Raw genomic sequence first — 25498 nt, 5'->3', positions numbered from 1 at the left:
GGAGAAACCAACTTGTCACAACGTGAGAAGGGTTTTGGAAGCAACCATTATCAAAAGCAGCCATTACCCAGATTAGAAAACTGAAAGCTGGGGTAACTCAAACACTGACTGCAACAGGGAATCATTTCCCTGGACTGTCATGGACTTTCAACGAAATGAATTGAACCGTCTTGCTAATGAACGTGCAACTCAGTTTTGGGAATGTAAATCAGCTGGCAAAACACCTGCCAACTCAAGTGTCTTATCCTAACGTAATGGGTGACTAAATACACATTCCTGTGCTAGAGATTTAAATAATCCTTTAGAGCACCGTGAGAGTACCAGAGGCTTTGGCAGACAGAGGAAAACCTACGAAAGAGGATGAACAAGCTGCAGAGACTGGTAAAACATCTATTTACTGTTATTAAAATCTATTGACAGATTATTTTTTTTTTTAATTTGAATTTTTTTAAGGCTATATAAGTACTGTCAGATTTGCACAGAATTATTTCTCCAGTTCATCACAGTCCTTGGGATAAAGCTGCCAGACTAATGGCTCTCCTGGCAGCTGCGCAGTGGCTGGGAAAGCACTGCAGAGGCCGGGCATTACGGGAGGCTTGGGAAAGTCACTCTGTAAATACAGCTCAGCTCTGAGCACAGAGGTGTTTGCTGGCCCCTGAAGGGAGAAACAAAACATTTTGTTCATGGTCACAAAAGAGCTCTGTGACACATGACTCGATAGGGGATGTGCTCTGTAATGAAAGCAGGGAAATGAGCAGGAATGGCATATTCCTAGGTACTGTCAATGAAAAGGAAATGTGCTGTTGTAGGGAGAGGAAGCTCTCTCACCTGGAGAAGGAGGATCACGAGGAACAGCAGAGATCTCAGGTGCCCAGCCCTTAGCTCAGTTCTCAGTAATAAGACAGGGAGGTGGTGTAGCCACGGAAAGTGCAAATGAAATATATCTGCTGTGAGCTGGCACAGGAGAGCTCAGCCTCCTCCTGCTGCAGCCTTGGAATAGCCTGGCTCTATTTCTGTCCTGGGAGAACATCATGTCTTGGGCTGGTATGGAAGTTATTTAAAAGAAAAAAAAAATAAAAACACTTTGAGGAAAGGAAAAAAAATCCAAGATTATTTGAATTTGTGGTTTTAGAGCTATTGTGGACTAGACCAAAATTTCCTTTTCTTTGGTGGATGTCTCTTTAAGAATAAAGTGAGCAGGTAAAGCAGAAAGAGGTCCTCAGCTTTGGGTTATTTAAGTTCTCAGGGTCACTGGGGTTATGTTCATGTAGCAAAACACAGTCTGGCCTGAGGTGCCCTGCACTGACTGGCCACCAGCCCAGCCTGAGCGTGGGCTCTCTGTGTTACACTGGCACTTTCCCGGTGGGAGGGGTTTCTAAGCAGGGGGCTGGCAAGGGCCATCCTGGCCTTGGGCCACCCAGAACCTTGTGCAGGAGGTGTCAGGCTAAAGAGCAGGGGCCCCCAGCATGCTCAGAGTGGTCTTGAGATGTAGAACAGAGCTCCCAGCTCCAAGACTTCCTCAGGGCACATCTTGCCCTTCACAGGATTTCATCAAAGGTACAAAATAGTGGAAAAACGTTGTAATGGTTTTGCTTGCCAGCCTCAGTGAGCTGTCAGCTGTTGAGCCAGGACAGCTTGTTCCACACCCTTTAAAAAGTCAAGAACCCTGACTTTTATACCAACACCCAGTCCTGTGATGCCACAGGAGCTCGTTCCCCTGCCCATGCTCCCAAGGCTCAGCAGCCGTGTCACTTGGGACCTGTGAAGAAATGTCCTCAAGGAGACCTGATCATGGCACAGGAACCATGTCTGCCTCATATTTCACCTGTATCATAGTGCTGAATACACAGTTACACACTGCTAAACATTGTCTGCTCTGTACAACAAGTGCAGCATCACAGGAAAGACACTGTAAGCTAAAATAGGTGATGTTGTCATGAAAGGATAGAAATAATAGCACACCAAGGAATCCTGAATGCACTGGGTGTTCATGGCCATGGGAAAATCCCCCAGCTCAAAGTCTGAATGTCTGTTGAGTAATTTTATTCTGTGCAAGGAAGCCATCCATTGTCTGCCCCTTTTCTTCAGCTTCAGAACAAGATCCTGGTCCTGACAATATGTGCTGCTGGGATTGGAGGCACGTTCCAGTACGGTTACAACCTCTCCATCATCAATGCCCCAGCGTCAGTAAGTGCTGCTGGTCCGAGTGCCTCCCCCTTGGCAGAGCCTTCCTTGGTGGCTCTGCTGGCTGTGAGCAGTGCTGTGCCACTGGCAATCTACTGCTGCTGAGGGACAGAAAGCAAAGATTCTGTGTTGTTTCCTCTGTATAATTCACATCTGAAGTACAGGACTCTGTTGTAAAAGCCACCCTTAAGCAGGACTTAGTGTCACAAGGGTTTATTCCAAAGCTATGTTTCAACTGCTTTAGCAAAATCTAATTCTAGAGTTTTCCAACCTGCATCCTTTGAAGTTGATTTTTGCCCTTAGATTGAAAGTGAGATCCATGAAATCAATTTTTAAATTATCAAAAATAACTATGTAGAGATATAAACCAACTGCAACTTTTTACCAGCAACAGTTTTACCCCCTAAACTCTTTGTTAAAAACACATCTAAGAACTGGAGGAAATTGGATGCATAAACACAGCATAAATAGATATATTAATAAAAGAGCCTTTCTGTGTGTCCTTCACCTCTGTGGTGGCTCTGCAGCTCTGTCCTTCTCTCTCAGTACATCCAGATGTTCATGAACACGACGTGGCTGGAGCGCATGGGCGTTCCCTTGGAGAGCAACGTGATCCTGCTGCTCTGGTCCTTCACAGTCTCTGCCTACCCTCTGGGAGGCCTCACTGGGGCTGTGGTTGCTGGGCCCATGGCCATCATGCTGGGCAGGTAAGAGGTGCTGCAAATTAATTTAAGCTTTGCAGCTTCCCTTAGGCCAAGAGGAATTAGGATCCCTACAGCAAAATACTCACCACGGTTAAAAATAATGAAAACACATTTTGTATCATAGATCAGCCTGCCATAAACACTCTGGGTTGGCAGGGAGAAACTACCTTACAGGAAAGTATTTAATATTTCAAAACTCAATGGGGAACAGTTTTTTCTCCATTTTACCTTCTCATCACAGTCCAGCCCAGCTGAGGTGCTACAAGGATTTCAGCTCAACTCCTTATCACAGTACCCATCTACATAACCTCTATCATTTTTGTGCCCAGTTTTCTGCTGTGCTTTTAAATGGGAAATCATAATGGATCAGACTAAGGATTTTTCTTCAAAATGAACTGTGGGAATGACACTAGAAAAACGGGGAGTGCTTACAAAGAGCAGAGATTGCATCCTAGCTCCTCATGTCTCACAGGCTACGTATCTTTGTTCTGAAATATTTCACAAGTTATTCATTAAATCTCCACAGTGAGATTTTTATCTCTGTGCTTAAGTCTTTGAAAAGTATCTGTCTTACCTCACATTATCTTTTACATACAGCTCTATCCCCAGTTCTTTTCAGGAAAAAAAACCAAAACAAAACAGTGTTACCAACATACACTAATAGGAAATTACATATTGCCTGCCTGTCTCTTGACCCCAAGATTTTCCTGTATGTGCTCCTCTTATATGATGAAGGACACCCCATTATGGTTTGAGGTCCCATGATTTACTAGTTGTATGGTTATGAAGACCTGAAAGGATATAGGTTCCTTAATTTTTGAGATTTCACCTTGTACTACTTTGGAATAAAATCATATTCCATCATAAATGAGAGAAACAAAGACTGACTGGTAAGGCAGTGAGCAGCAGAGAGAGTTTCTGGCAATAATAGTAGGGATCTATAGAGCTCTCTTGTTTTCCCTGGTTTTCAGCAGGAATTTCTCCTGGGACACATGAAAACTTTCTGACAACTTTATTACACGAAAAATGCCCCTTTCAACAAATTCCCATTTTCAGACCAAAATGCACATGGCTTGCTGAAGGAATATTCCCTTCCATTCAAATGGAAACCATGTGTGAGCACAAGAGCCCTGAACCTGGGGGAGAGGCTGCTGGTGCCCTAAAGGCAGCACTGCAGGGACAGCGTGGCACAGGCACAGTGTGACACAGGGACAGTGTGGGACAGTGTGACACAAGCACAGTGTGGCACAGGGACAGTGTGACACAAGCACAGTGTGACACAGGGACAGTGTGGCACAGGGACTGTGTGACACAGGGACAGTGTGGCACAGACACAGTGTGGCACAGGCAGTGTGGCGCAGGGACTGTGTGACACAGGCACAGTGTGGCACAGGGACTGTGTGACACAAGCACAGTGTGACACAAGCACAGTGTGGCACAGGCACAGCGTGGCACAGGCACAGCGTGGCACAGGGACAGTGTGGCACAGGGACTGTGTGACACAGGCACAGTGTGGCACAGGGACAGAGACACCTCCTGCAGCGCTTGGATCCACCAGGATGCTCTGTGCTGGGGCTGGATAGGTGGCACCTGCCCAAGGAAGTGTTTTATCCTGACACACACACTCACAACTGTCTTTTCTCTCGGAAGGAAGATGTCCCTGCTGCTGAACAATGTCTTTGTGATCATAGCTGCAGCCTTGTCCGGGTTCAGCAGAATGGCCAAATCCTTTGAAATGATTATGCTCAGCAGATTTTTTACTGGCGTGAATGCAGGTACGGCAACATGGGAGATATAGAAGGATGATGGTGGGAACAATTAGAAGAAATTTAATAGCAATGATCCAGGATATTAAAATAATTAATCCTTTAGGCTGACCACACACATGTCAGTGAATTAAGAAGTTGTATATACAGATTTTATACTTTGCTTCTAAGGGCTTTTTTTAAAGCATACACAGGTGTGGGGGGGTGTATTACACATAAGAATCTCTGCACAGGGAAAATTTGAATGAAATCTGCTTGTCAGTCACTCACCAACATGAGCACCAACACAAAAGCTTTTGTAAAAGTTCATCTCAGGAACTTATCAATATAAGAGACTTAAAATATGATACTCCCCTCAAAAGGGAGAAGTTGAGGGAAACATTGCATATAACTTTGTATTTGGTGCTGAAGAGACCATGGGACTGTGGCCCTGACAGGTTTCAGATTCATTTTCCACTGCTACTGGTGAATATTGGAATGTGTGTTTGGTTACACAAAGGACAGGGGTGTAATTGAAGGTAAATAACAAGTAGATTAGTTATCACATGGTCTGCAGCAGAAGAGTGCAGCCAGCAACCTCGAGAGGTGCCTGACTGCATTTATTCTTGTCTCCTCTGCCCACAAACTGAGTCAGCATTTGTCTGATTGCCCAGGTGTAAGCATGAACATTCAGCCCATGTATCTGGCAGAGAGTGCCCCAAAGAAGCTCAGAGGAGCTGTGGCCTTGACCTCTGCATCATTTACAGCCCTGGGGCTGGTGCTGGGCCAGGTTGTTGGACTCAGGTAATGTAAACCAAGCTTCCTTCCTTCCTTCCTTCCTTCCTTCCTTCCTTCCTTCCTTCCTTCCTTCCTTCCTTCCTTCCTTCCTTCCTTCCTTCCTTCCTTCCTTCCTTCCTTCCTTCCTTCCTTCCTTCCTTCCTTCCTTCCTTCCTTCCTTCCTTCCTTCCTTCCTTCCTTCCTTCCTTCCTTCCTTCCTTCCTTCCTTCCTTCCTTCCTTCCTTCCTTCCTTCCTTCCTTCCTTCCTTCCTTCCTTCCTTCCTTCCTTCCTTCCTTCCTTCCTTCCTTCCTTCCTTCCTTCCTTCCTTCCTTCCTTCCTTCCTTCCTTCCTTCCTTCCTTCCTTCCTTCCTTCCTTCCTTCCTTCCTTCCTTCCTTCCTTCCTTCCTTCCTTCCTTCCTTCCTTCCTTCCTTCCTTCCTTCCTTCCTTCCTTCCTTCCTTCCTTCCTTCCTTCCTTCCTTCCTTCCTTCCTTCCTTCCTTCCTTCCTTCCTTCCTTCCTTCCTTCCTTCCTTCCTTCCTTCCTTCCTTCCTTCCTTCCTTCCTTCCTTCCTTCCTTCCTTCCTTCCTTCCTTCCTTCCTTCCTTCCTTCCTTCCTTCCTTCCTTCCTTCCTTCCTTCCTTCCTTCCTTCCTTCCTTCCTTCCTTCCTTCCTTCCTTCCTTCCTTCCTTCCTTCCTTCCTTCCTTCCTTCCTTCCTTCCTTCCTTCCTTCCTTCCTTCCTTCCTTCCTTCCTTCCTTCCTTCCTTCCTTCCTTCCTTCCTTCCTTCCTTCCTTCCTTCCTTCCTTCCTTCCTTCCTTCCTTCCTTCCTTCCTTCCTTCCTTCCTTCCTTCCTTCCTTCCTTCCTTCCTTCCTTCCTTCCTTCCTTCCTTCCTTCCTTCCTTCCTTCCTTCCTTCCTTCCTTCCTTCCTTCCTTCCTTCCTTCCTTCCTTCCTTCCTTCCTTCCTTCCTTCCTTCCTTCCTTCCTTCCTTCCTTCCTTCCTTCCTTCCTTCCTTCCTTCCTTCCTCCCTGCCTTCCTCCCTGCCTTCCTTCCTTCCTTCCCTCCCTGTGTCAATTGTGTGTGTTTGTTTTTCTCTAGGGAGCTCCTAGGAGGGGAGGAGAGCTGGCCATTCCTTTTAGCAAGCAATCTGGTTCCTGCCCTGATCCAGCTCACAGCTCTGCCTTGGTTACCTGAAAGTCCCAGATACCTCTTGATTGATCGTGGAGACAAAGAATCCTGCATCTCTGGTGAGTTTAGGGTGACTGTTAGCTCCTCACAGAACATGTGAGACTTGGGCCCCAACATTTCTGGAATGGTGTCACAAATTTTATATGTAGGGAATTTCATATCAAATTGTAAATATGATCACTTGCTCCTTCCAAACTAAGGAACATTTTATAATCTTAAATATATTTGATCTATTAAGGTAATTGAAAGGCATCTTCCTGCAATAGACTTATTTGCTACAGTAATAGGGTCAAAAGGTAAGACTTGTGTTCACAATGGCAAATGTTTTGTAACTATGAAGTGAAATAAATGCTGGTTGAAGAGCTCAGGATCAAATCTGAAGCCAATTCATATTAAAGGATTTACTTAGATTTGTGGCATACAAATCCTCATATGCAGAGTGGCTGGAGTTATTTCGTGGGAAATATGTGCTCTGTACCAAGAACATCTTAATTGCCTGCTTTTGAGATCACTTGAGATCTGAGTCAGAAGCATGGCTGCTAAAATGGCAATGTTGGGAAATACTCAGTTGTCAAACAATGGTGAGGGATTTGCACTCCCTTTCCCCCAAATCTTTCAAGTAGCTGCCCCACAGCTGATCAACTCAGTGAAGGTCACAGCAGGATCACAGGCTCTGTCCTGCAGCTTTCTGCAGCCATCACCTGCTGTTTGATCCCTCAACCTGCAGAGCAGCACGAGTGAGAGCTTCCCTTGTCCCTGCAGCACTTCAGAAACTCAGAGGCACCAGTGAGCTGAGTGCAGAGCTGGAAGAGATGCTGGCAGAGCAGGCTGCTGTTAAAGGCCAGAGAGCAAAGAACCCGTGGGAGCTGTTCCAGAATCCAGCTCTGAGGTGGCAGCTGGTGAGCATCGTGGTGCTGAGCAGCGCCATGCAGCTCTGCGGGAACGACTCGGTAAGCGGCTGTGCCTGGGACCTGCCTGGGAGCTCTTGGGCTCAACATCCTGGCAGCAGGAGGGGAACAAATAGTGTCTCTGCCTGTGGAGATCTTCAAATGTCAGATGTTTGGTTCCCAAAACACACCTCTGCAGTATGGGAACATTCAGAAGGATGCTGTCAGAACAGCCTGTGTTGTCACTCTGCATGATCCTACAGGAAAAACAGTGGGATGTATTTTCAGATGTCTTCCCTTACTGCTTTCTCCTTTCTTCTCTTCACAGATGTATTCTTATGCAGCTTACGTGTTCCAAGAGGCTGGAATTCCTCAGGACAAAATTCCCTATGTTGTAATCGGCACGGGAAGCTGTGAGCTGATCACATCTGTCACTTGTGTGAGACTCCCAGTGCACTCTGGGGACATGCAGCCTCTGCTGGCTGGGAGGAGGCTGCTAATTATAAACTCGGGGTTTGCATTGCTGTTCATGCCAAGGAAGCCCTTTGGGCACAGGAGCCAGGCTGTCTGTGAGCACGCCCAGCCAGAGAGGTTAATGCAGAGGTGTTTGGGCAGACACTGCATTGCCATCACTGTCTGAAATCTCCAGCAAGTGTAACTTTTGCTTTGTGTTCATGTGGATGGTGGTAGAGTTCAGGTGCAGCTGGGACATTCCAATCTCCCCTGAACACCCTTCTTGCCTGACTCCTGCCACCAGAACTTTCTTTTGAGGCTTTTTTTTTTGCCTATGAAGCAGGCAAGGTGCTGAAAGTTATTGTAGAGCGAACTGGGCATGGAGTATTGAAAGGTAAAGAGGAAAGAGGCAGGAAATACAAGCACAGGTTAAATATCTTGCTTTATTTCCCTGTGTTACTCTGTGCAGAACATGATTATAGACTATGCTGGCCGGAGGCCGCTGCTGCTGGGGGGATACATCTTCATGGCAGGATGGGCCATTGTCTTCATGGTCGCTCTGAGCCAGCAGGTAACAAACCTCACTTAATTCTTTAGGTGGAATGGAGTTGGGCTTTGCCTTTTATATGGCTGGGGTGTTCAGTGGTGGCAAATAAGTGCCCTCACTGGTTTTCCATTGGTCTCTGTGGCTGTAGACTCAGATTAGCTGGATGCCTTATCTCAGCATGGCCTGCATTTTCGCCTATATCCTGAGCTTTGGAATCGGACCAGGTCAGTTCCCTCAGCGTTTTCAGTGAAACTTTTGGGTACTGCAGGGGTTTGGAGATGTGTGCAGGCATCTTATGGAAGTTCTCAGACCCTGTGCTGTGGTGTTTGCCTGTTTCAGGGGTTTGTGTGCCCTGATGAGTCAGTGTGGTGCAGGGCCAGGCTGTTCCCATTTCTCTCTGTGTCATATTCCCCCTCACAGGCATCTTGGCTATTAGGCCAAGGCACTTGGAAGTGATTCTTGTCTTAAATGGATGACAAGCTTTTGATTTGCTGCCCAGTCCATTAGGGCTGTAAACCAGCATTTTCTAATGCTTCACTTTAATCCTAGAAACTGTTGGCTATGCCATCTGATTATTTTCTTGCAGATACCTGGAAGGACAATTTCCATGTCTATTTGTTAGCCTACTAATGTGCCTTTCCATGGCAAAATCCACTAGTTTCTGGGGGTGGGCAATACAGGATGTTATGGATATTTGCATGCTGAATATATAGATGTGAGACTCTGTTTGCTCACATGAAGGAAGGCAGGTAAGAATAGAGCCAAGCTGCCAGTGTCACATGCCACACAAGTTGGCAATAATTTCTTGTCCCAGTCCCTACAGTGCTATGGGGTTGAATTAATTATAAGCTTTTCTCACTGTTTGGTCCTAGTAAGAATAATGTGGATTACAAAACCTTTCCTGGCACTTCATTCTAACATGAGAAAGTTTGAATAGTTACCCAGTCTCTAATATTTAACCTAAAAATTCACCTCTTACACTTCATGTTGGGTTTTCTTGTTAAGATGTGTTCTCTTGTTTTAATGTAATGTCAACAACATTATTAACTTTTTTGCCATTTCTTTTTCCAGCTGGTGTGACAGGAGTTCTGCCCACAGAAGTTTTTGATCAAATGTCCCGACCAGCTGCTTACATGATCTGTGGCTCCCTGCTCTGGTTCAACCTATTTCTGGTTGGAACAGCCTTTCCATTCATTGTGGTGGGTTCCCAAAGCAAAGCAGCTCTTTAGTGTTCTGTACAAGAAAGAGGCTCTGGTAGTGACCAGGAAAAGAGAATACTGAAGCAGCAAGATAGCACTTCTTTGAAAAGTATCTTTATGAGGACAGTGGCCAGAACTCCTTTAAACCAAACTTTCTCCATGTTCCCTATGGTGATTTCTGATTTGAGGTTGGGAGTGGAATCATTTGGGGGCTGGATGATCAAAATTCCTCATCTGTCCTCAGCTGAGAACGGCTGGAACTAAAGATGTGATGTCATTTCCCTTTGCCAGACCCTGGCACCATTTCCTAAGATGATTCCTGAAGCAAAAGGGAGCAGAACTCCACACTATACATTGCTGTCTTATTTCCTACTGAGGGCTCCCATGCTATTCAATTATATATAGACAGAAAGACAGAAAAAGTAATTTCAAAATACTGTTCTTGCTATGTCAAATTTCCCAATGTATGCTGGGGAGCTGTTCCACCCAGGCATGTGAGGCCCTCACCAGCATTCCCAGAAATACTCCCTGAGTGACTTTAGACAGTGCAGGAAGAGGGATTAGTGGCCTTTTTGTCACCAACACTGTCTTGTTTTTTCCTCCTCCTCAGAAAAGTCTAGCACATTTCTGCTACATCCCATTCCTTGTGGTCTGTGTGTGCACTGCCCTCTACGTTTGGTTTATCCTTCCTGAGACAAAGGGGAAGTCCTTCCTGGAAATCTCGGAGGAGTTCAGGAAACGGAACTTCAAAACTAAGACCCGTGCAGGTTTCTATAAAGGCCCTGAGGAGATCAAAACCACCACATTGTAGAAGAAGAAAGGAAGATGGTATCTGAGGGGATTCTGCAGTGAATTCAGCAGTGGCTATGTGCCCTTGCAGGGACACAAAGAGAGAAGTTAGGGACAATATATTACTCTTAGGTTCTTAAGGTCACCTTGCAAACATATACTTGAACTGATAAATCCAAACAAATGTTCAATAATCTGTTCTCAGCTTTTAGTACTGAGTAACGCATGCATATTTTAGAATCCATATCAGAGAGTGACAGAATGATGCCTTATTCTCTTATCATCATACAACACCATGTAATGCTGCAGAAAATGTCATCAGTTTCTCCAAACAGTAACTTCCATCTCAGAAGTCCCTCTTTCCTTGCTCCTGAATCTGGGCTTTCTAACACAGAAATTAATGTGATTAAATTCTCTTTGCAGACACCAGATGAAATTTTCAGTACCTTGTATTGGTGCTCCAATTGTTTCTGTTATTAAGTGATTTCAAATAGACCCCTACTTGTTAAGCAATAGTGAGCAGTTAATTATTTTCAGCTATAAAAACATGTGACAGATGGATTAGAAAGAAAGCTTCTAGTACTTGCTAAGTGGCTTATTATGCAACAGACTTTTGGGCATTGCTTTGCAGACTATTTATTCTGGACTGGTTTTCTTCATGGCTTGTTTGTTGTCTTCCAATCCCATGTTGTAAAGCAGAAGTAATTCCCTGGTCCAGTTAGTTCTGCTCCCACAGACACCGCTGGTGCACTTTGTAGGGTTTTGCACCTGTGCTCTGCAGAGGTGAAGTGTGGTGAGGAGCTGGCATGGCAGCAGTTTGCTTTAGATATGGATCTTTAGATGACACCACAGTGTTCTCTGCAGCATGTTCTTCTCTCTGTAGAGCACATTGGCAAAGACCCAGATGTGACTTTGATTCTTTTCAATTAACCTGACACAGAACAGAGCAACACTCCTCACTGAATATGGCCTTTCACAGGCATTGGTTCAGTTTCTTCCAGTTTCTTCTCAAAGTCACAATCAAGCCACTTCTTTTCTTTGACTTTGTATGAAAGTCACAGCACTGCTCATATTTGCAACAAAGAACATATACATTTTAAAAATAAGTTGTCAAAGTTTCTTTCAGTGTCTTTTTAAACTACATTTTAAAGAAAAATGCATCATTTTTGAATAAAAAGACTGTAAAAATTTCTGGAGTGTATTACTGTCATGCTGGGCATGAGTGGAGCAGCAGATCTGCTTCTCAGAAGAGGAGTCTGTGCAAGAACTCTCTTTCACTACGCAAAGTTTATAACATATAAAAAATAAAACTTTTTTTTTCCTTTGTGGTTACTGCTATTTTAGAAGTCATTAATACATGGACATGGGCAAGAGCAGCTACCTCTGCTCTTGGAAAACACTGAGATTTTGAAGTATGCAGGATTTTGAGACAAGACAATCAAGAGCAGGACTCCATAGAACTGGGAACTGAAGAGATATTTTCATTACTGTAGTTTGGAGAAAGCAGTGAGGGGCAGATGGAAAGAGTGAAACACAAAGTCAAAGCAAAACCTGCCACTATCATCATGATGGTGACAAAATATTCTGTCATTCCTTTGGTGAGGACCAGAGGGAGAGACAGAAGTGAAGCAGAGAAGAGTGAGGAAGGGAAGCAGATTGCGGGGAGCATGCAGGGTAGGAAGCAGGGGTGGACTGAGGAGGCTGCCTGGGCAGAGGGAGAGGCCTGGCTCACCCTGCTGGAGCACACAGGTCGGAGAAAAGTCCTCCAGTGTCCAGGGGTCCTCACCTTGGCCACTTCTGTGGCTACTCCGGTGAGTCAGGCCTGTGCTTTTTCCCAGAGCCCTGCAAGGACAGAGGCCGTCCGCACCTGCCAGTATGGAACAGGCTTGGGCAGAAATGATACACATTTACTTGATTTCCTGACTTGCAGAGCCAGTTCTGAAAGTATATGTGGCAGAAAACATTAATTCCAATTTTCAATACTTTTTTGACTATGGCCTGAAATCAGGGGTCTACGAACTGATTAAGCAAACACAGACAGTGGTTACATTTCAGTGGATCCGAGTTGTTAAATTTTAATTAAAGCATTTAACAAGTTGGTTAATTGATACAGAATTAAAACACCTTCAGCTGAGAAATCTGTGACACTGGTTCACATTTTCTTATCATATGAGGTGTTGGCAAAACCACATGTTGGGGGTTGGGGGGGTTTTACTCTTCCTCCTCTGTGGAGAATTTTTCCCGTTATCATGCTAAGGAAGTCGGCTGGGCGGCTCCCTCAGCTTTTGATTGCTGAAGATAAAAGGGGTAGGTGTGTGTGGATGATACAATTCCTCCAAAACCATCTTCCCCTGGCCTCTGGAACTTACTATAATATATAAGGTATCCTAGATACCAAGGCTGAGCCAAATTCCTTAAGAATTTGGTCACTCTCTAACACTTCGGAAGATAATTGGTTAGAAATTAGTTTGTGTAATTGGTCAGTTCACCTTTAGAACTTTTCACTTAGATTGGATGCTGTTCTTTGTATAAACTTTTTATTGGCTGTAGTTTTAATACCCCTTGAACCTGTAAATATGACTGTGTCCTCTTTGTCTCCGAGAGATGCTGCTTGACCACCCTTGTGGAACTCGTCAAGCAAGGCCTCTGGTCTTTGCTGGCTAAATGTAAACTCCTGGGAGATGCTGATCCATATTAGCACTCTCAGGTCCTGGTAAAACAACTACCAGGGACAAAAAGAAAACTTACAGGTGGAGACTGTCTCCTTCCCTCAGTCACTGGTGGGGTTTGGGGGGTCTGAGTGGCTGGTTTTTTTTTTCGTCCTCGGGTGTTGGGGGGCGTTTTTACTCTTTCCCTCAAATTTTTCCCGTTATCATGCTAAGGAAGGTGGCTGGGGCAGCTCCTTTAGCTTTTAATTGCCCAAGACAAAAGGGATGGATGGGGGCTGTCTCACTGGCTCAATCGCTGGCGGGGGTTTGAGGGGTTGGGGTAGACGGTAGTTCATTCTTTTTTTTCCTTCCGGGGGGACGCTCTCTTGCCCGTCAGAACGCCGAGGAGAGAGGTTTCTGTGCTGTCAGATTTGCCCTGCACCCTGCTCTGCTACAGCCTCCTGCTCTGAGATCACCGCTGAGAACCAGGACACAGACAGTGAGCGGGGAGTTCTTCCTTCACCCTCCTCCCACCTGGGACACGGCCCTGCCGCCTCCGCCTCCCTGCTCCTGCTCGTGCTGCTGCTGCTGCTCCTGCTCCTGCTGCTCCTGCTGCTGCTCCTGCTCCTGCTACTGCTGTTGCTGCTGCTGCTGCTGTGAGGGGCCCTCCCCGCTCTCCACCGGGACCGTGCGGAGAAGAAGAGTGTCTGCGACTGGAAAAGGGACTGGGACTGAGTTTTGTTCTGCTCGGTCGCTGATTTTCATAGCTGATGTTGTTCTTGTTTGTCTTGTAGATATATCAGTAAAGAACTGTTACTCCTAAACCCATACCTTTGCCTTAGAGCCCCTTAATTTCCAAATTATAGTAAACTGGGAGGGAGGAAAAGCTCCTGGCTTTTTCTTGGCAGTACCTGTCCCCCAAACCAGGACACCACATCTTGAAAAGTGATCCTCAGAGACTCACAGTTGATATTACTGTTTGCAGATCAAATAATTATGCACTGTTGGATTGATTAATAACCATCAACACTAGAGAAAACTAGTACTGGTGTTGTCCTCAAACACTGCTCCTCTGTACAAGCCAGCTCTCACTTGTAACCCAGCTGGTGTTGGGGCTCTTCCAAAGACACACAGCATCCCAGCCTGGAACCACCAAGGGCAGCCACTCACAGGAGAAGGAATTCTCCACTAAGCTATTTGAATAACTTGTAAAAGCCTTTTAACAGAACCATCTTGTATGTTGCCCTTCAAAAATTATGGATAAAACTGAAGATTTTCCACTCAGGATTTAAAACTGATATAAAACTTTTCTAGCATCTGCCATCTATTATAGGGATACGGACTTGAACATTCCACCAATGACCATTCCTCTTAGAGAGTCAATTGATCAGTCAACTGACAATTCAACAGCTGGATGCACAGGCATTGTCTGTCTTGGCCAAGTTGGGCTTAGAAAAAAGCTTAGAAAAGCTTTTTGCTTTTCTGAATTGAGGCTCGAGGTAGCACTCACGAACTTTTCCTTTGGATGTGATGAATGATTACCCAGCCCATGACTTTGGGAGTCCAAGCCAGCCCACTCTAGTTTGCGCCAGTCCTTGGACTTTGACTTCCATTGTTGCTTTCCTCATTGTCCTTCACTCATCTCCCACAGCTCTTACTGTGCACAGCTGCTGCCAGAGCACGCCCAGAGCCCTGGCAGTAGCACAGAGCTCACCAGCTATCCCCAGCTTCATCAGCAACCAACACAACAACAAAAACCACACAGCATGGCAAACCAAAGGGAGCGTAAACACTATGACAGAACAAAAATGATGTGTTGAAATATATTCTCAGGCTCCTCTTGCTCTATATTAAAATAAAATTTTTCTAAAGTAGCCAAAGAAAGTATCAGGAAAGACCTAGATTGCAAGTGGGGATTACTGCCTTTGCATGCAAGTTGATGTGAAGAGGTTTGATACCCATTCAAACAATGGCATTCCCCTGATTATAAATCAGCTTGTAAATGCTTGGCAGTCATTGTTTGAATACGAAATATTCCAGGCATAGAGGTGCAGCATCTCATTGCTGGCCAGAATATTCCCAGGACAGTCAGTAACAGGGAGCAGTGGCAGTGGGAGGGGTTGAGGTGCATGTATTGCAGTCCTATATTCTTAAGCCTCCTATCAGAGAGTTCAAGAAAAGGTGAATAAACTATGGAGTCAGGAATGCCCTTCAATGCCCAAATGTTTAGTCTCAGCCAAGTCACTGAGAAAAACATTCATTTAGGTGAGCTTACAAGTGGGAAAGGATGAGGAAAAAGGACAAATAGATTGACTTATTTATAAAATGCTTGCACATTGCACTATGCTCCCACGACTATGACAGTGCAGATTAAGATGGCCAAAGCTGAAGACAGAAGCACTGAAGCGTGTAACTGGCTTCTGGGAGGCACCCGTGGGCTTGGTCTGTACTCAGTGCTCTCACTGCCCCAGGCTTTAGTAGCTGTGGTTTCCCATTGCTGGCTCCTTGGTCTCAGAGGACCAAGGAGCAGCAGGCAGGTGTGTGGCATTGCTCAAATTGTTAGAGCTCCCAGGGGAAACACAAGACATTTGGAGGCATGTCTGGATAGCTGAACTACTTTGTTTGCTGTTTTTATTTCCTGCAAGAAAATGAGCTACAACCTTTTTCTCCTGGCTTTTGTCCTGGGCATTACTGGAGCTTTCCACTATGGATTGCAGGTCTCCATTATCAATTCTCCTGCTGAGGTAAGCATGGAGAGCTCAAAGAGTGAGCTACAAGGATTTCACTGTTCTCTGGCATTCATGCCTCTGTATGCAATGGCTAGCTTTTTACTTGTGCTTTCAAAATTAGACTTATCGTGGCTTCTTAGTTCTAAGAGTAGCTGCTACTGCTCTTATATTTCATGAGGTTTGAATTTCTGTCTGATGTGACAGAACTGGGAAAGGGAAGGATGAATGATATCCATAAAGTCACCCATTTCCCCCTACTGAGTGGGACTGCTCCCAGGGCACTCTCCTCTCTCCATTGCTCAGGGATCCCTTGTACCATATGCTTGACCACACACACTATTTCCAAGTGGCTGTAAGGTGAAATAGGGCAGGGAAGGACTGTAGCTCTAGAGCTGAAGTCAGTAGTTGTAGCTGTAGCTGGAAAAGGAAAACTCGGGAAGGTGCTTGTCATCCTGAATGGTACCAAGCACACTCAGCTCATATTGTTACCACAGATTAGCAGGAAAAGATCAGGTAGAGAAAAAATCAGAGTTTAGCACAGAAGCAGAAGACCAGGCTACCATTCTCTTAGTGGCACTCACAGCTGATACTTAATATTGATATATTTATTCATTGGATCTCATTGCTAAAACATCAGCTTCAGGGTTGTTAATGGCAAAATTCCCATTGATTTCACTGGGGCTAAGATTTCAACCAACATTATCGATAGAAATGTGTCAAAAAGACCAATAAGCAGGTAAGAGAACTAAAAATGCAGTGCAATTATGCAAACACATGTTGATTGAGTCCACAGTTTGTTTTTGTTTTTTTTCTTTTAAAGTTCATCCAAAGTTTCATCCGGGAGACCTGGCTGAAGAGATATGGCTCCTCTCCCAGTGCAGACATGATCACCTTGGTGTGGTCCTTTACTGTGTCCATTTACAGCATCGGTGGGCTCCTGGGCTCCTCGTCTGCTGGGTACTTGTCTGTTAGGTTTGGAAGGTAGGAAGAGTGGTTACACCAGTCCTTCTGTTTACACTCACCACTGCAGAAAAATATACTGTGTCTCAGGAGAAACACTGCTCGTAATGTGGCATTGTGAGCAGCCCAGGGCTTCCAATGAAAGACCAGTATAGTGAAGAAACAGAATGGAAAATCTGCCAATGATCACAAGGGAAATCATACCCTCTCCCTTATAAAGCCAAAATCAAATCCAGTCCAGGGAAGTCATACAAGAAGTACATGCATTTTAGAGAGAATTTCAGAGACAGCCACTCACAAAGCTTGCTCTCTAGTGTAGATATTGACTCCACTAGAGGCATCAAAATCTTCAACTAACTTATCAGTCTGTGACAAGTTTCCCCATTGCCATTTCCCATTTACTTCAGCTGGTCTCAGAAGCCAGCACTGAGTCTGTCACCACAGTACAATTCATGCCACTCCTGTCAGGCTGTGAATGAGGCAAGAGCAGTATTTATGCTCACATTAATTTGAATGAATTCCAGGAAGAAGGCCCTGCTGCTTGCCAACATCCCTGCTCTGCTGGGTGCAGCTCTGATGGGACTCAGCCGGCTGTGTGGGTCTTTTGAGATGATCATGGCTGGAAGGTTATTTTCTGGAGTCTGTGGAGGTAAATTGGCATTCCTGCCTTTGGTATCAACTAGTGGGAAGAGCAGTGACTGAGGGTCACAGGGGTTCACCAGCCTGAGTAAACAGATCACAGATTTTTTACTACGTTCTGCAGAGAACATGATTGCTGAGTGCATTTTTAACTAAATAAGAAACCACAAACATAATTAAATTAGTAATGTATGACATCTCCTGTGGATGATACAAATCCTCCTAAACTGTCCACACCAGACCCCTGGAATTTGCTGTAATAGATGAGGTATCCTAGATACCAAGGTTGAACGAATTCTTTAGGAATTCGTACACTTTCTTATCACTTTGGAAAATAATTGCTAGAAATTAGCTCCTGAATTGATTAGTTTACCTTTAGAACTTTTGGCTTAGATTGGATGCTGTTTTTTGTATAATTTAAATCCTCTTTGAATCTATAAATATGACTGTCTCCCCTTTGTCTAACAGGGCTTTCTGCTAGACCCCCTTTCACATGAAATAAAAGACTCCTGTGGAACTCTCTTGCAAGGCCCCGGTCTTTCTCTGCTGGCTGAGTGGGCTGCTAAGAGAGCACACGATCCATATCAGTACTCTCATGCTCTGGTGGCAAAGAACCACCAGAGACAAAAGCAGTTCACAATCTCTTTTTCTCTTCTATCTTTGCATCCAATCTGTACAAAAGGTACTGCCAACTTCTGATGAGCCAAAACATGCAATATTTCAGGGAAGCATGCTCACTCAATAGAGCTGGCCTCTGTTGGTCCTGTTGCTTTTAGCTGGGGCTGATGCTGCCCTCTACATTACAGACAAGGGAATGGTTTCCAAGCCAATTCCATTAGAATTTTCAGCTCTAATTTCCAGATGCCTCAGAAGGTTACATTCCACCAGTGCTTTTGATCCCTGAGCAGTTGGATAAAGATAATACTAATCTGGGAAAAAAATTGAGAGGATAAATATTAATTAATTCACTGAGCAAATAGAATGTACAACATTTGCCAACTTGGTGGTTTCAAGCAGAAAATAAAGCACGTAGCATCTGAATAGGCACTGAAAAATGTCATCTAAGACTAGAGGGAGTAACCACAGTCCTGTCTGTATATGTGGCTGTAGGAAACAATGTAAGAGAAGGCCAGCCTGCTGAAGGACAGATTTCCCATACTTATTTAATGAAATATCTAGCAAAGGCACAAGGTCACAGCATGGGACACATGCTGCATGTCAGGCAGCCACATCCTCAGCACAGATAAAAATGTATCTGAGAGCCAGCCCCTACGGGCAGTGTCCATAGTGGTCCCCTCCAAAACACCAGACCTAGGAGGATTTGCATTTCCCTGAGAGTCCTTTGTCACTGCAGGTTTAGCTCAGAATGTCCATATCATGTATGCTGGGGAATGTGCTCCACGGAAGCTCCGAGGGCTGATTGCCATAACAGCTTCTACCTCCATTGCTGCTGGAAAATTTGTAGGATTTGTTCTGGGTCTCAGGTAAGAGAGTCTAAAACATACTCAAATTCTTCCATTATTAAAACACAAGCAATGCACAGTCTACAATGCCTATGCTCAGTGGCTATTTGGGACAGTCAGTAGCAGTCCTGTAACTCATGGATCTTGTAATAATGGTAATGTGAACCTATTTGGATCAGAAACAGAGGGATCAGCCCCTGCAGGTTTTCCTTCAGCGCTGGGACTGTCGGTCGCTGTGAGCCCTCAGCTGCTGCAGCAGAACACAGGGGCTTTGCTGTGCCCAGCAGTGAGCAGCAGGAGCCAGCACCGCCCAGCTCCCGTGCTGCAGGCGATGCTCTCTGCACTCCCTGCTGGACACTCCTGGGTGGGAGCTGCCGGGACAGGGCTGGGGGATGACCCCTGTCTGCCTCTGCTCACATGGCCAGCACACACGGTTCCTCAGCCTCTCTCACCCTGCTGCTTTTGTTCCAGAGAAGTTCTTGGAGTGGAGGCTCTCTGGCCAATTCTCCTGGCAGCCAATGCAGTCCCTGTCCTGGTTCAGCTTCTCACCCTCCCCTTCTTCCCAGACTCTCCTCGCTACCTGCTCATTGACCAAAAGGACAAGGAGGGATGCATCAAAGGTAAGGAAATGAGCCATAAATCATTCATTTCAGGAGAAAGGGGAAAACACAGTAAAGCCCCAGATGAGCCTGGAAGAGAGGTACAGGTGGGAAAAAGACTCTTGGTGTTTTGGCTCTGAAAGCACCTTCAGCTTAGATGAAAGTCAGCCTCTTCTGTTTGGATATCAGTGTTCTCTTGGCCCTGGTATTTCCCTTCCCCTCTGCCAGGGTCCTCCAAGGGAGGTGATCACACAGCTTGCATTTGCAGCAATGCAGATTCTGCCCTGAGCTGTCAGAGTACAGATACAGTACCTTCAATGTGAGAAAGAGAGCTCTGCACTGTCATGCTGTACTGTAAGCATTCCAGTTCTTCAGTAACCCCATAGCAGCTACTGACACAAACTGAGCAACAGCCACTGTGGGTATTTAAGTACCAAAAGATAGAACTCCCTGGATGTAAACTTTTTTTTAATATGTAGGAGTCATTTTATCTTGTTGGTGTTTTGGGGTGTGCACTAGAACTGCAGCTTTAGCAGGAGGGTATTCAGGGAAGGATTGGTAAGAATTTACATTGAAAGACTGTCAGCAGCTATTGCCCAAAGGGGAAGTCATATTAAGATTTATGGGTGAAAATAGACACCAATGATGTGAAGCTGCGTCATATCTGAGCCCAGATCTCTAGGAAGTTCACACAAGAACAAAGCATGAAGTCCTAATAAGACATTCTGCAAAGCAGGAAATAATCTTCTGGATTCATGTCTATGCTGGTGAGCTTGGTCACCTCTCCTGTCCTTCCAGCTGTGAAGCAGCTCTGGGGAGATGGGGACCATATGGCTGAAATAGATGACATGATGTCAGAGCAGAAAGCCATCCGTGGGGAGAAGGCCAAGAGCGTTTGGGAGCTGCTGCGGGACAGGGCAGTGCGCTGGCAGCTCATCAGCCTGTTCCTCGTGGTGTCCTGCATGCAACTCATCGGGACCAACGTGGTACGTGCCCTGCTCTGCTCTGCCCTCTGCTCCCCTGGCAAGCTTCTCAGCAAAAGTACAGTAATTTCACCTCTATAAGGCGCACCCTTTTGACTAAAATTTTCCCCGGAACCCGGAAGTGCGCCTTATAGTCCGGTGTGCCTTATCTGATGGACAAAGTTCAAAAAATTTGCCTACCCAGAAGTGAGAGCTGCGAGCCACGGGGGGAGCCAGCAGGGCCATGGCTGCCAGGTGGAGGCGGCACGGAGGGGCGGTGGCCACGGCCTGGCCCCAGTGAGGTGGCACGGAGGGGTGGCGGCCATGCCCCGGCCCCGCCGGATACAGGCGGGCCTGGGGGCCCGCAGCACCGCCCCTGCCGGGTACAGGCAGGCCCCGGGGCCAATGGCTGCCGGGTTTAGGCGGGGCCTCAGCCAGCATCCGTGCGGAGGGAGCTGGGGGCGGAGCCTCGCTGCAAAAAAAAAGTGTGCCTTATAGTCCCGGGTGCCTTATATAATGTACAAAGTTGTGAAATTTGCCAACTCCCGGGGGATGCGCCTTATAGTCCGGTGCGCCTTATGGTCGTGAAATTACTGTAACTCTGCAAGGAGCTGAGAATGACTTCAGCAGTGCCTAAGGAGGGCTCTGTGGTTACTGCTTATCACAACCCTTTCCCCTGGAAGTCTGGGACCTGGGATAAGTTGAGAGCTATGTTTTAGCAAGAGTCTTCTGAAGGCATTCCTATGAATTGCCCTATTGTGATAAGATGATTAGATAAGATGACTGTGATATGATGAGATATTTTGTTAATGTCTGGTTAGTTATTTTCTGTCCAAAAAGACAGACACTAGTATAAACATGGTCACATATGTATGGCTTCCACAAATCTCTATTCTTTCCAGGTTTACTTTTATGCATACAGTATCTTTACAAAGGCTGGAATCCCCCCTGCTCAAACCCATTATGTGTCCCTGGGGGTTGGGACCGCTGAGATCCTCTCCACAGTTCTGTGTGTAAGTGGCTTTTCAGCTGAATTTTGTTCTGTTGTAATACATTGCTCATTTTGATCTTTAGGAATACTGTAAATGGAGCTTCACGAATCAAATTTTTGCAACAAAGCAACCACAGAACCAATCAGATTTCCCAGAGCCCTCTCCCCACACCCTGCAAACATGGACAGTTCTTTTGAGCTCCTGGAAAGAGTCGAGAGTCCTTCTGTCAAAATTGCAACCCATTCTGGGCCAGACTTGGGAATCCCAGCTCCCTTGTGGAGGAAGAGCAGATGTCATTTGTCAGTAGGACTCAGGGCTGTAGGAATCACAGTGATGTAACAGTGCGAGCATTCCCACTCTGCTGTCCTGCCTGGCTCTCCTTTCCCTGCAGAACACCACCTGTGATCTCCTCTGCCCAGCCAGTGCTCCCTGCAGCTCCTGCTGCTCCCTGCAGCTCCTGGTCCTGCTCAGCCCCCCAACCTGCCTTTCCTTACACTCCCAGAGGTGCTACCTCCCAGTGCCCAGTCCCCCAGTGGTTCCTGGCAGTGAAGGCAGAGACTGGAGCAGCTCAGCAGTGCCTCAGGCTGTCCCTCGGAGCTGACAGCATCTGCTCCTGCTTGCAGGGATTACTCATCGAGCGTGCAGGGAGGAAGACACTGCTGTGGAAAAGCTACACAGTGATGGCCTTGGCTCTAGGGCTCCTCACAGTCACGCTCTCACAACAGGTAAGACCTCACTGGTGCGTTAGAACTGTACCCATGTTTTATGGTATGACAAATATCATGGTTTTTTCCCTCCCACAAGTTGTTTTTAGTGAGTAGAAGTATTTTTGGGGCTAACCATCATATTCATAGAGGTCTGTTCCCAGCCATGTACATATGAATTAAAGACAGTAGCTTTATACAACCAAGATCACTGCTGAGGCTATCTCATGAAATTTCTGAAAGTAGAGGAAACAGACCTATGTTAAACATTGACATGCTTAGGAGTGATGAACATTTGTAATGGAGCTAGATAAATAAAATTTAGATTTCTGATAATATCTGTTTTTCATTTCCTACCACAGGACTCCTATTTCTGGGTACCATACTGCTCTGTTGCACTTGTCTTTATTTTCATCATGAGCTTTGGCATTGGGCCAGGTTGGTATTTTCTACTGGAATAGTTTCATGTATTCACTCATTCCTTCCTCACTGCAGCCTTTAGGACAGATCCCAGGCATAGCTGTTCCACGACAGGCATGAATCCCTACCTCTGATTCAGTGCTGGTGTCGATATTTCCCTCCAAATTGTGGTAGGAGGTAAAATTCATTTCCTATTGCATTCCCACATGCCTTTTTTCTGAAGAGCCAAGCACCACTTCAGACACTTCCTGGCCACTTGAGGCCATGAACTTATGCAGCAGAGTGAAGTATGAGGTACAGAAGCATCTTGCAAAATTTCTGAACTTCCTTCTTTCTTCAATATTTTTTTCAGGAGCAGTAGTATGTCCCTTGATCACAGAAATATTTATTCAGTCATACAGACCAAGTGCTTATGTTTTTAATGGTGTTACAAACTGGATCCAACTCTTCGTCCTTGGGCTTGTGTTCCCGTTCATTGTGGTAAGCAAAGTAGAGTGTTGGATTCACCCCTCCTGGTTGGTTAGACCTCTTTTGAACCAGAGCATGCTTCTCTCATCAACACTTCTCTTATCAACACTTCATGCAATGGACAGAGAACAAATTAATTGCAGTTCTGGTGGCCCCTTCCTTTTTAACCAGGTACTTACTGGAAGTGTAGCAAACCCACAAAATGCTTGTAACTCTACACAAGTTAGAGTGACACAGGCAACACAGACACAGTGACAGAGGCACCAACACTCTCAGATGTCATTTGAAGCAGCATTTACATCAACTCAGTCTCTGACCAAGTCCTTTTAGTAAATACAAACCCAGAACTCTATAACCTAAGATAAAGAAATCAAGATAAATGTTTATGAACACATTTTTTCTCTTTGCTTTCCTGTAGGAAGCTCTTGGTAATTTGTGTTTCATCATTTTCCTCACATACTGCCTGTCCATGGCTATTTTTGTATTCCTGGTGCTGCCAGAGACCAAAGGAAAGAGCATGCTGCAGGTCATGGAGGAGTTCAACCGCCTGAACTACCGTGGAAAGAAGGGACGGGCAGCCCTGCAGCAGAGTAACTGCTCAGTGGTGACTGTTACTCGGCTTTAAGAACAAACCCTCCACTTTGTATTTTGTTCTCTTATTACTGTAGTGCCCAGAAGTCTCACTAAGCAAGACAGAATCCATAGATCCACCAAAAAATCACCTTCAGCACAGGGTACAGCATGAACTTGGTGGTTCTCTCCAGCTCCTGAAATATGAGCTGAATTCTTCTGTAGAAAAAAAATTAACACTGTTTATAGAGAAAATAAGATCTTTTCCATCCCTCCAAGCTTGCAGTTTTAAACTGAAGACACAGGATCTGCTATTTTCTTGGCAAAACCAAGGCTCCACTGTTGGGAGAAGTGATTCTGGAAGGTCCAGAGGTACAGCAAACTTGCAAAGACAGAGCTTTGACACTGAAATTATCTGCTCCTATTAACAAATCAGTGCCCATGAGCTTTCCCAGAGAAGAAGCTTCAGTTGACAGGAGAAGAAGTGTTTAACTCTTTAATGCAGTGAAAGAAGAGTGCCTTGCCCATCAGCAGGCAGAATCAGTATCTAGTGTTCCCCCCACGTTTACAATCTTGGAGATTCTTCTATTGGGAAAAACAGGAATAATGGACAAAGAAAGCAGAGCAGCAGGAAATCATGAGTGGGCAAATCCAGTCTGCAGATTCTCCTTCTTCATTGACAATGACTGTGTAGTGTCTCTTCAGCCTGGAGAGCACTGGGTTTCAGTGGGATTCAGCCCCGAGAGTAACTGGTACTGAGGAGACTGAGAAGAGGAACACCTTTCTTGAAGAATTTATAACAGTGTGACTGTTTGCTTTTCTTTCCAGATCTCTGAATACTTCACATTGTCATTCTAAAACCTGGTAAAAACAGCTTCACATTTGTGTTCATTGCTGTATGACATGACACAGTTTTGGTCTTCTTCATGCTACAGTTTTCTGATGAGGAAATAAAAAGCAGTGACTAGGGAAGCACGTCCTTCTGATTGTGCCTGGATAGATTTTCACAGAAAGAAGAGTCAGGGACAGAGGAGATTCCATCTTCTGGGGCAGTGTTGTTGGGGTCAAGGAATACTGTGTCTGTCTCATTCTGGAGATGAGATCTTCACTACCAACTGATGCAGATGCTGCACAATAAATTTGTTAAAGGATCTGAATGTTGGGCAGCAGTTTCTTTCACAGCCCTAAGGTTCCTGTTATTTTATCTTCACATCATCCTCCAGCAGTATTTGTGGCAGTGCCAAAGCTAATGTCAGGAGCAGGGAACTTCCCCAACAGAGCCATCCCTCCCATGATAATCATCATACTACCAAAAAAAACCAGATAAAGTTTATTGTTTCAAGGCTTGAGATCATTGATTGCACGGTGCCACTTTAACAACCAACATACATTCCTTCTTCTGGTCAAAAATGCAGGGGAAATAAAAACATCATTGGAAGTGTTTTGGAAACAAAATATTAGGTAATTGATTATTTTAGAGGTCCTTATTTGGTTTGGTCTTTCTCAAACTTACTGGTTGCCAATGAGGTTGTTTTTACTGTCTTACAAGACATTAAAATCTCATTTCCTTGTACACATCTTTCTACAGCATGATTGTGTTCAACCTGCCCTACTTGTCCCTTCCTACTAAAGGCTGTCCACAGGAGGGAATATGTGGTAAATCATTGACACTGCCATAAACTATCATGGATTGGGAATAAAGGTTGAAGATGTACTTGTGAATCTGCAGTTCCAGGATCCAGGATCACACAAGTGCCACACAGGGCATCTCTGAAAAAAAAAATTCCTCCCAGTCCAGGGTATTTGGTGAGCTCCATACTGGGTCTGGAAAAAGCACATTTCTTGGAGTGTTTAAATCCTAGGTGGAGGGATG

At 45.4% G+C, this 25498-nt stretch overlaps 1 protein-coding gene across 1 annotated transcript; it reads left to right on the top strand.

Moving 5' to 3' along the window:
• On the top strand, positions 1–24692 carry LOC117004859. The gene is made up of 24 exons (XM_033075982.2): positions 1–381; positions 2089–2187; positions 2731–2891; positions 4539–4663; positions 5308–5437; positions 6507–6655; positions 7359–7546; positions 7812–7922; positions 8406–8507; positions 8632–8707; positions 9555–9682; positions 10293–10489; positions 14787–14904; positions 15765–15863; positions 16669–16829; positions 17333–17457; positions 18802–18931; positions 19382–19530; positions 20308–20495; positions 21374–21484; positions 22087–22188; positions 22530–22605; positions 22940–23067; positions 23474–24692. Exons 1-24 carry the CDS (start codon positions 361–363, stop codon positions 23678–23680), a joined length of 3081 nt encoding a protein of 1026 aa, XP_032931873.1. The 5' UTR covers positions 1–360; the 3' UTR covers positions 23681–24692.
• The last annotated feature ends 806 nt before the right edge of the window (positions 24693–25498 follow it).

This window comes from Catharus ustulatus, chromosome 18, assembly GCF_009819885.2.
Source record: "Catharus ustulatus isolate bCatUst1 chromosome 18, bCatUst1.pri.v2, whole genome shotgun sequence".
Classification (NCBI taxonomy): Eukaryota; Metazoa; Chordata; class Aves; order Passeriformes; family Turdidae; genus Catharus; species Catharus ustulatus.
Note: the sequence above shows the minus strand (reverse complement) of the source record. Positions and strands in the feature narration are given on the sequence as shown.

Bases quoted from the DNA above. Each gene is read 5' to 3' on its own strand.
- LOC117004859 (XM_033075982.2), top strand. From the start codon at position 361: ATGAACAAGCTGCAGAGACTG. The intron at 8,508-8,631 runs GTAACAAACCTC...CTGTGGCTGTAG, and splicing joins TGGTCGCTCTGAGCCAGCAG to ACTCAGATTAGCTGGATGCC. The intron at 21,485-22,086 runs GTAAGTGGCTTT...TCCTGCTTGCAG, and splicing joins TCCTCTCCACAGTTCTGTGT to GGATTACTCATCGAGCGTGC.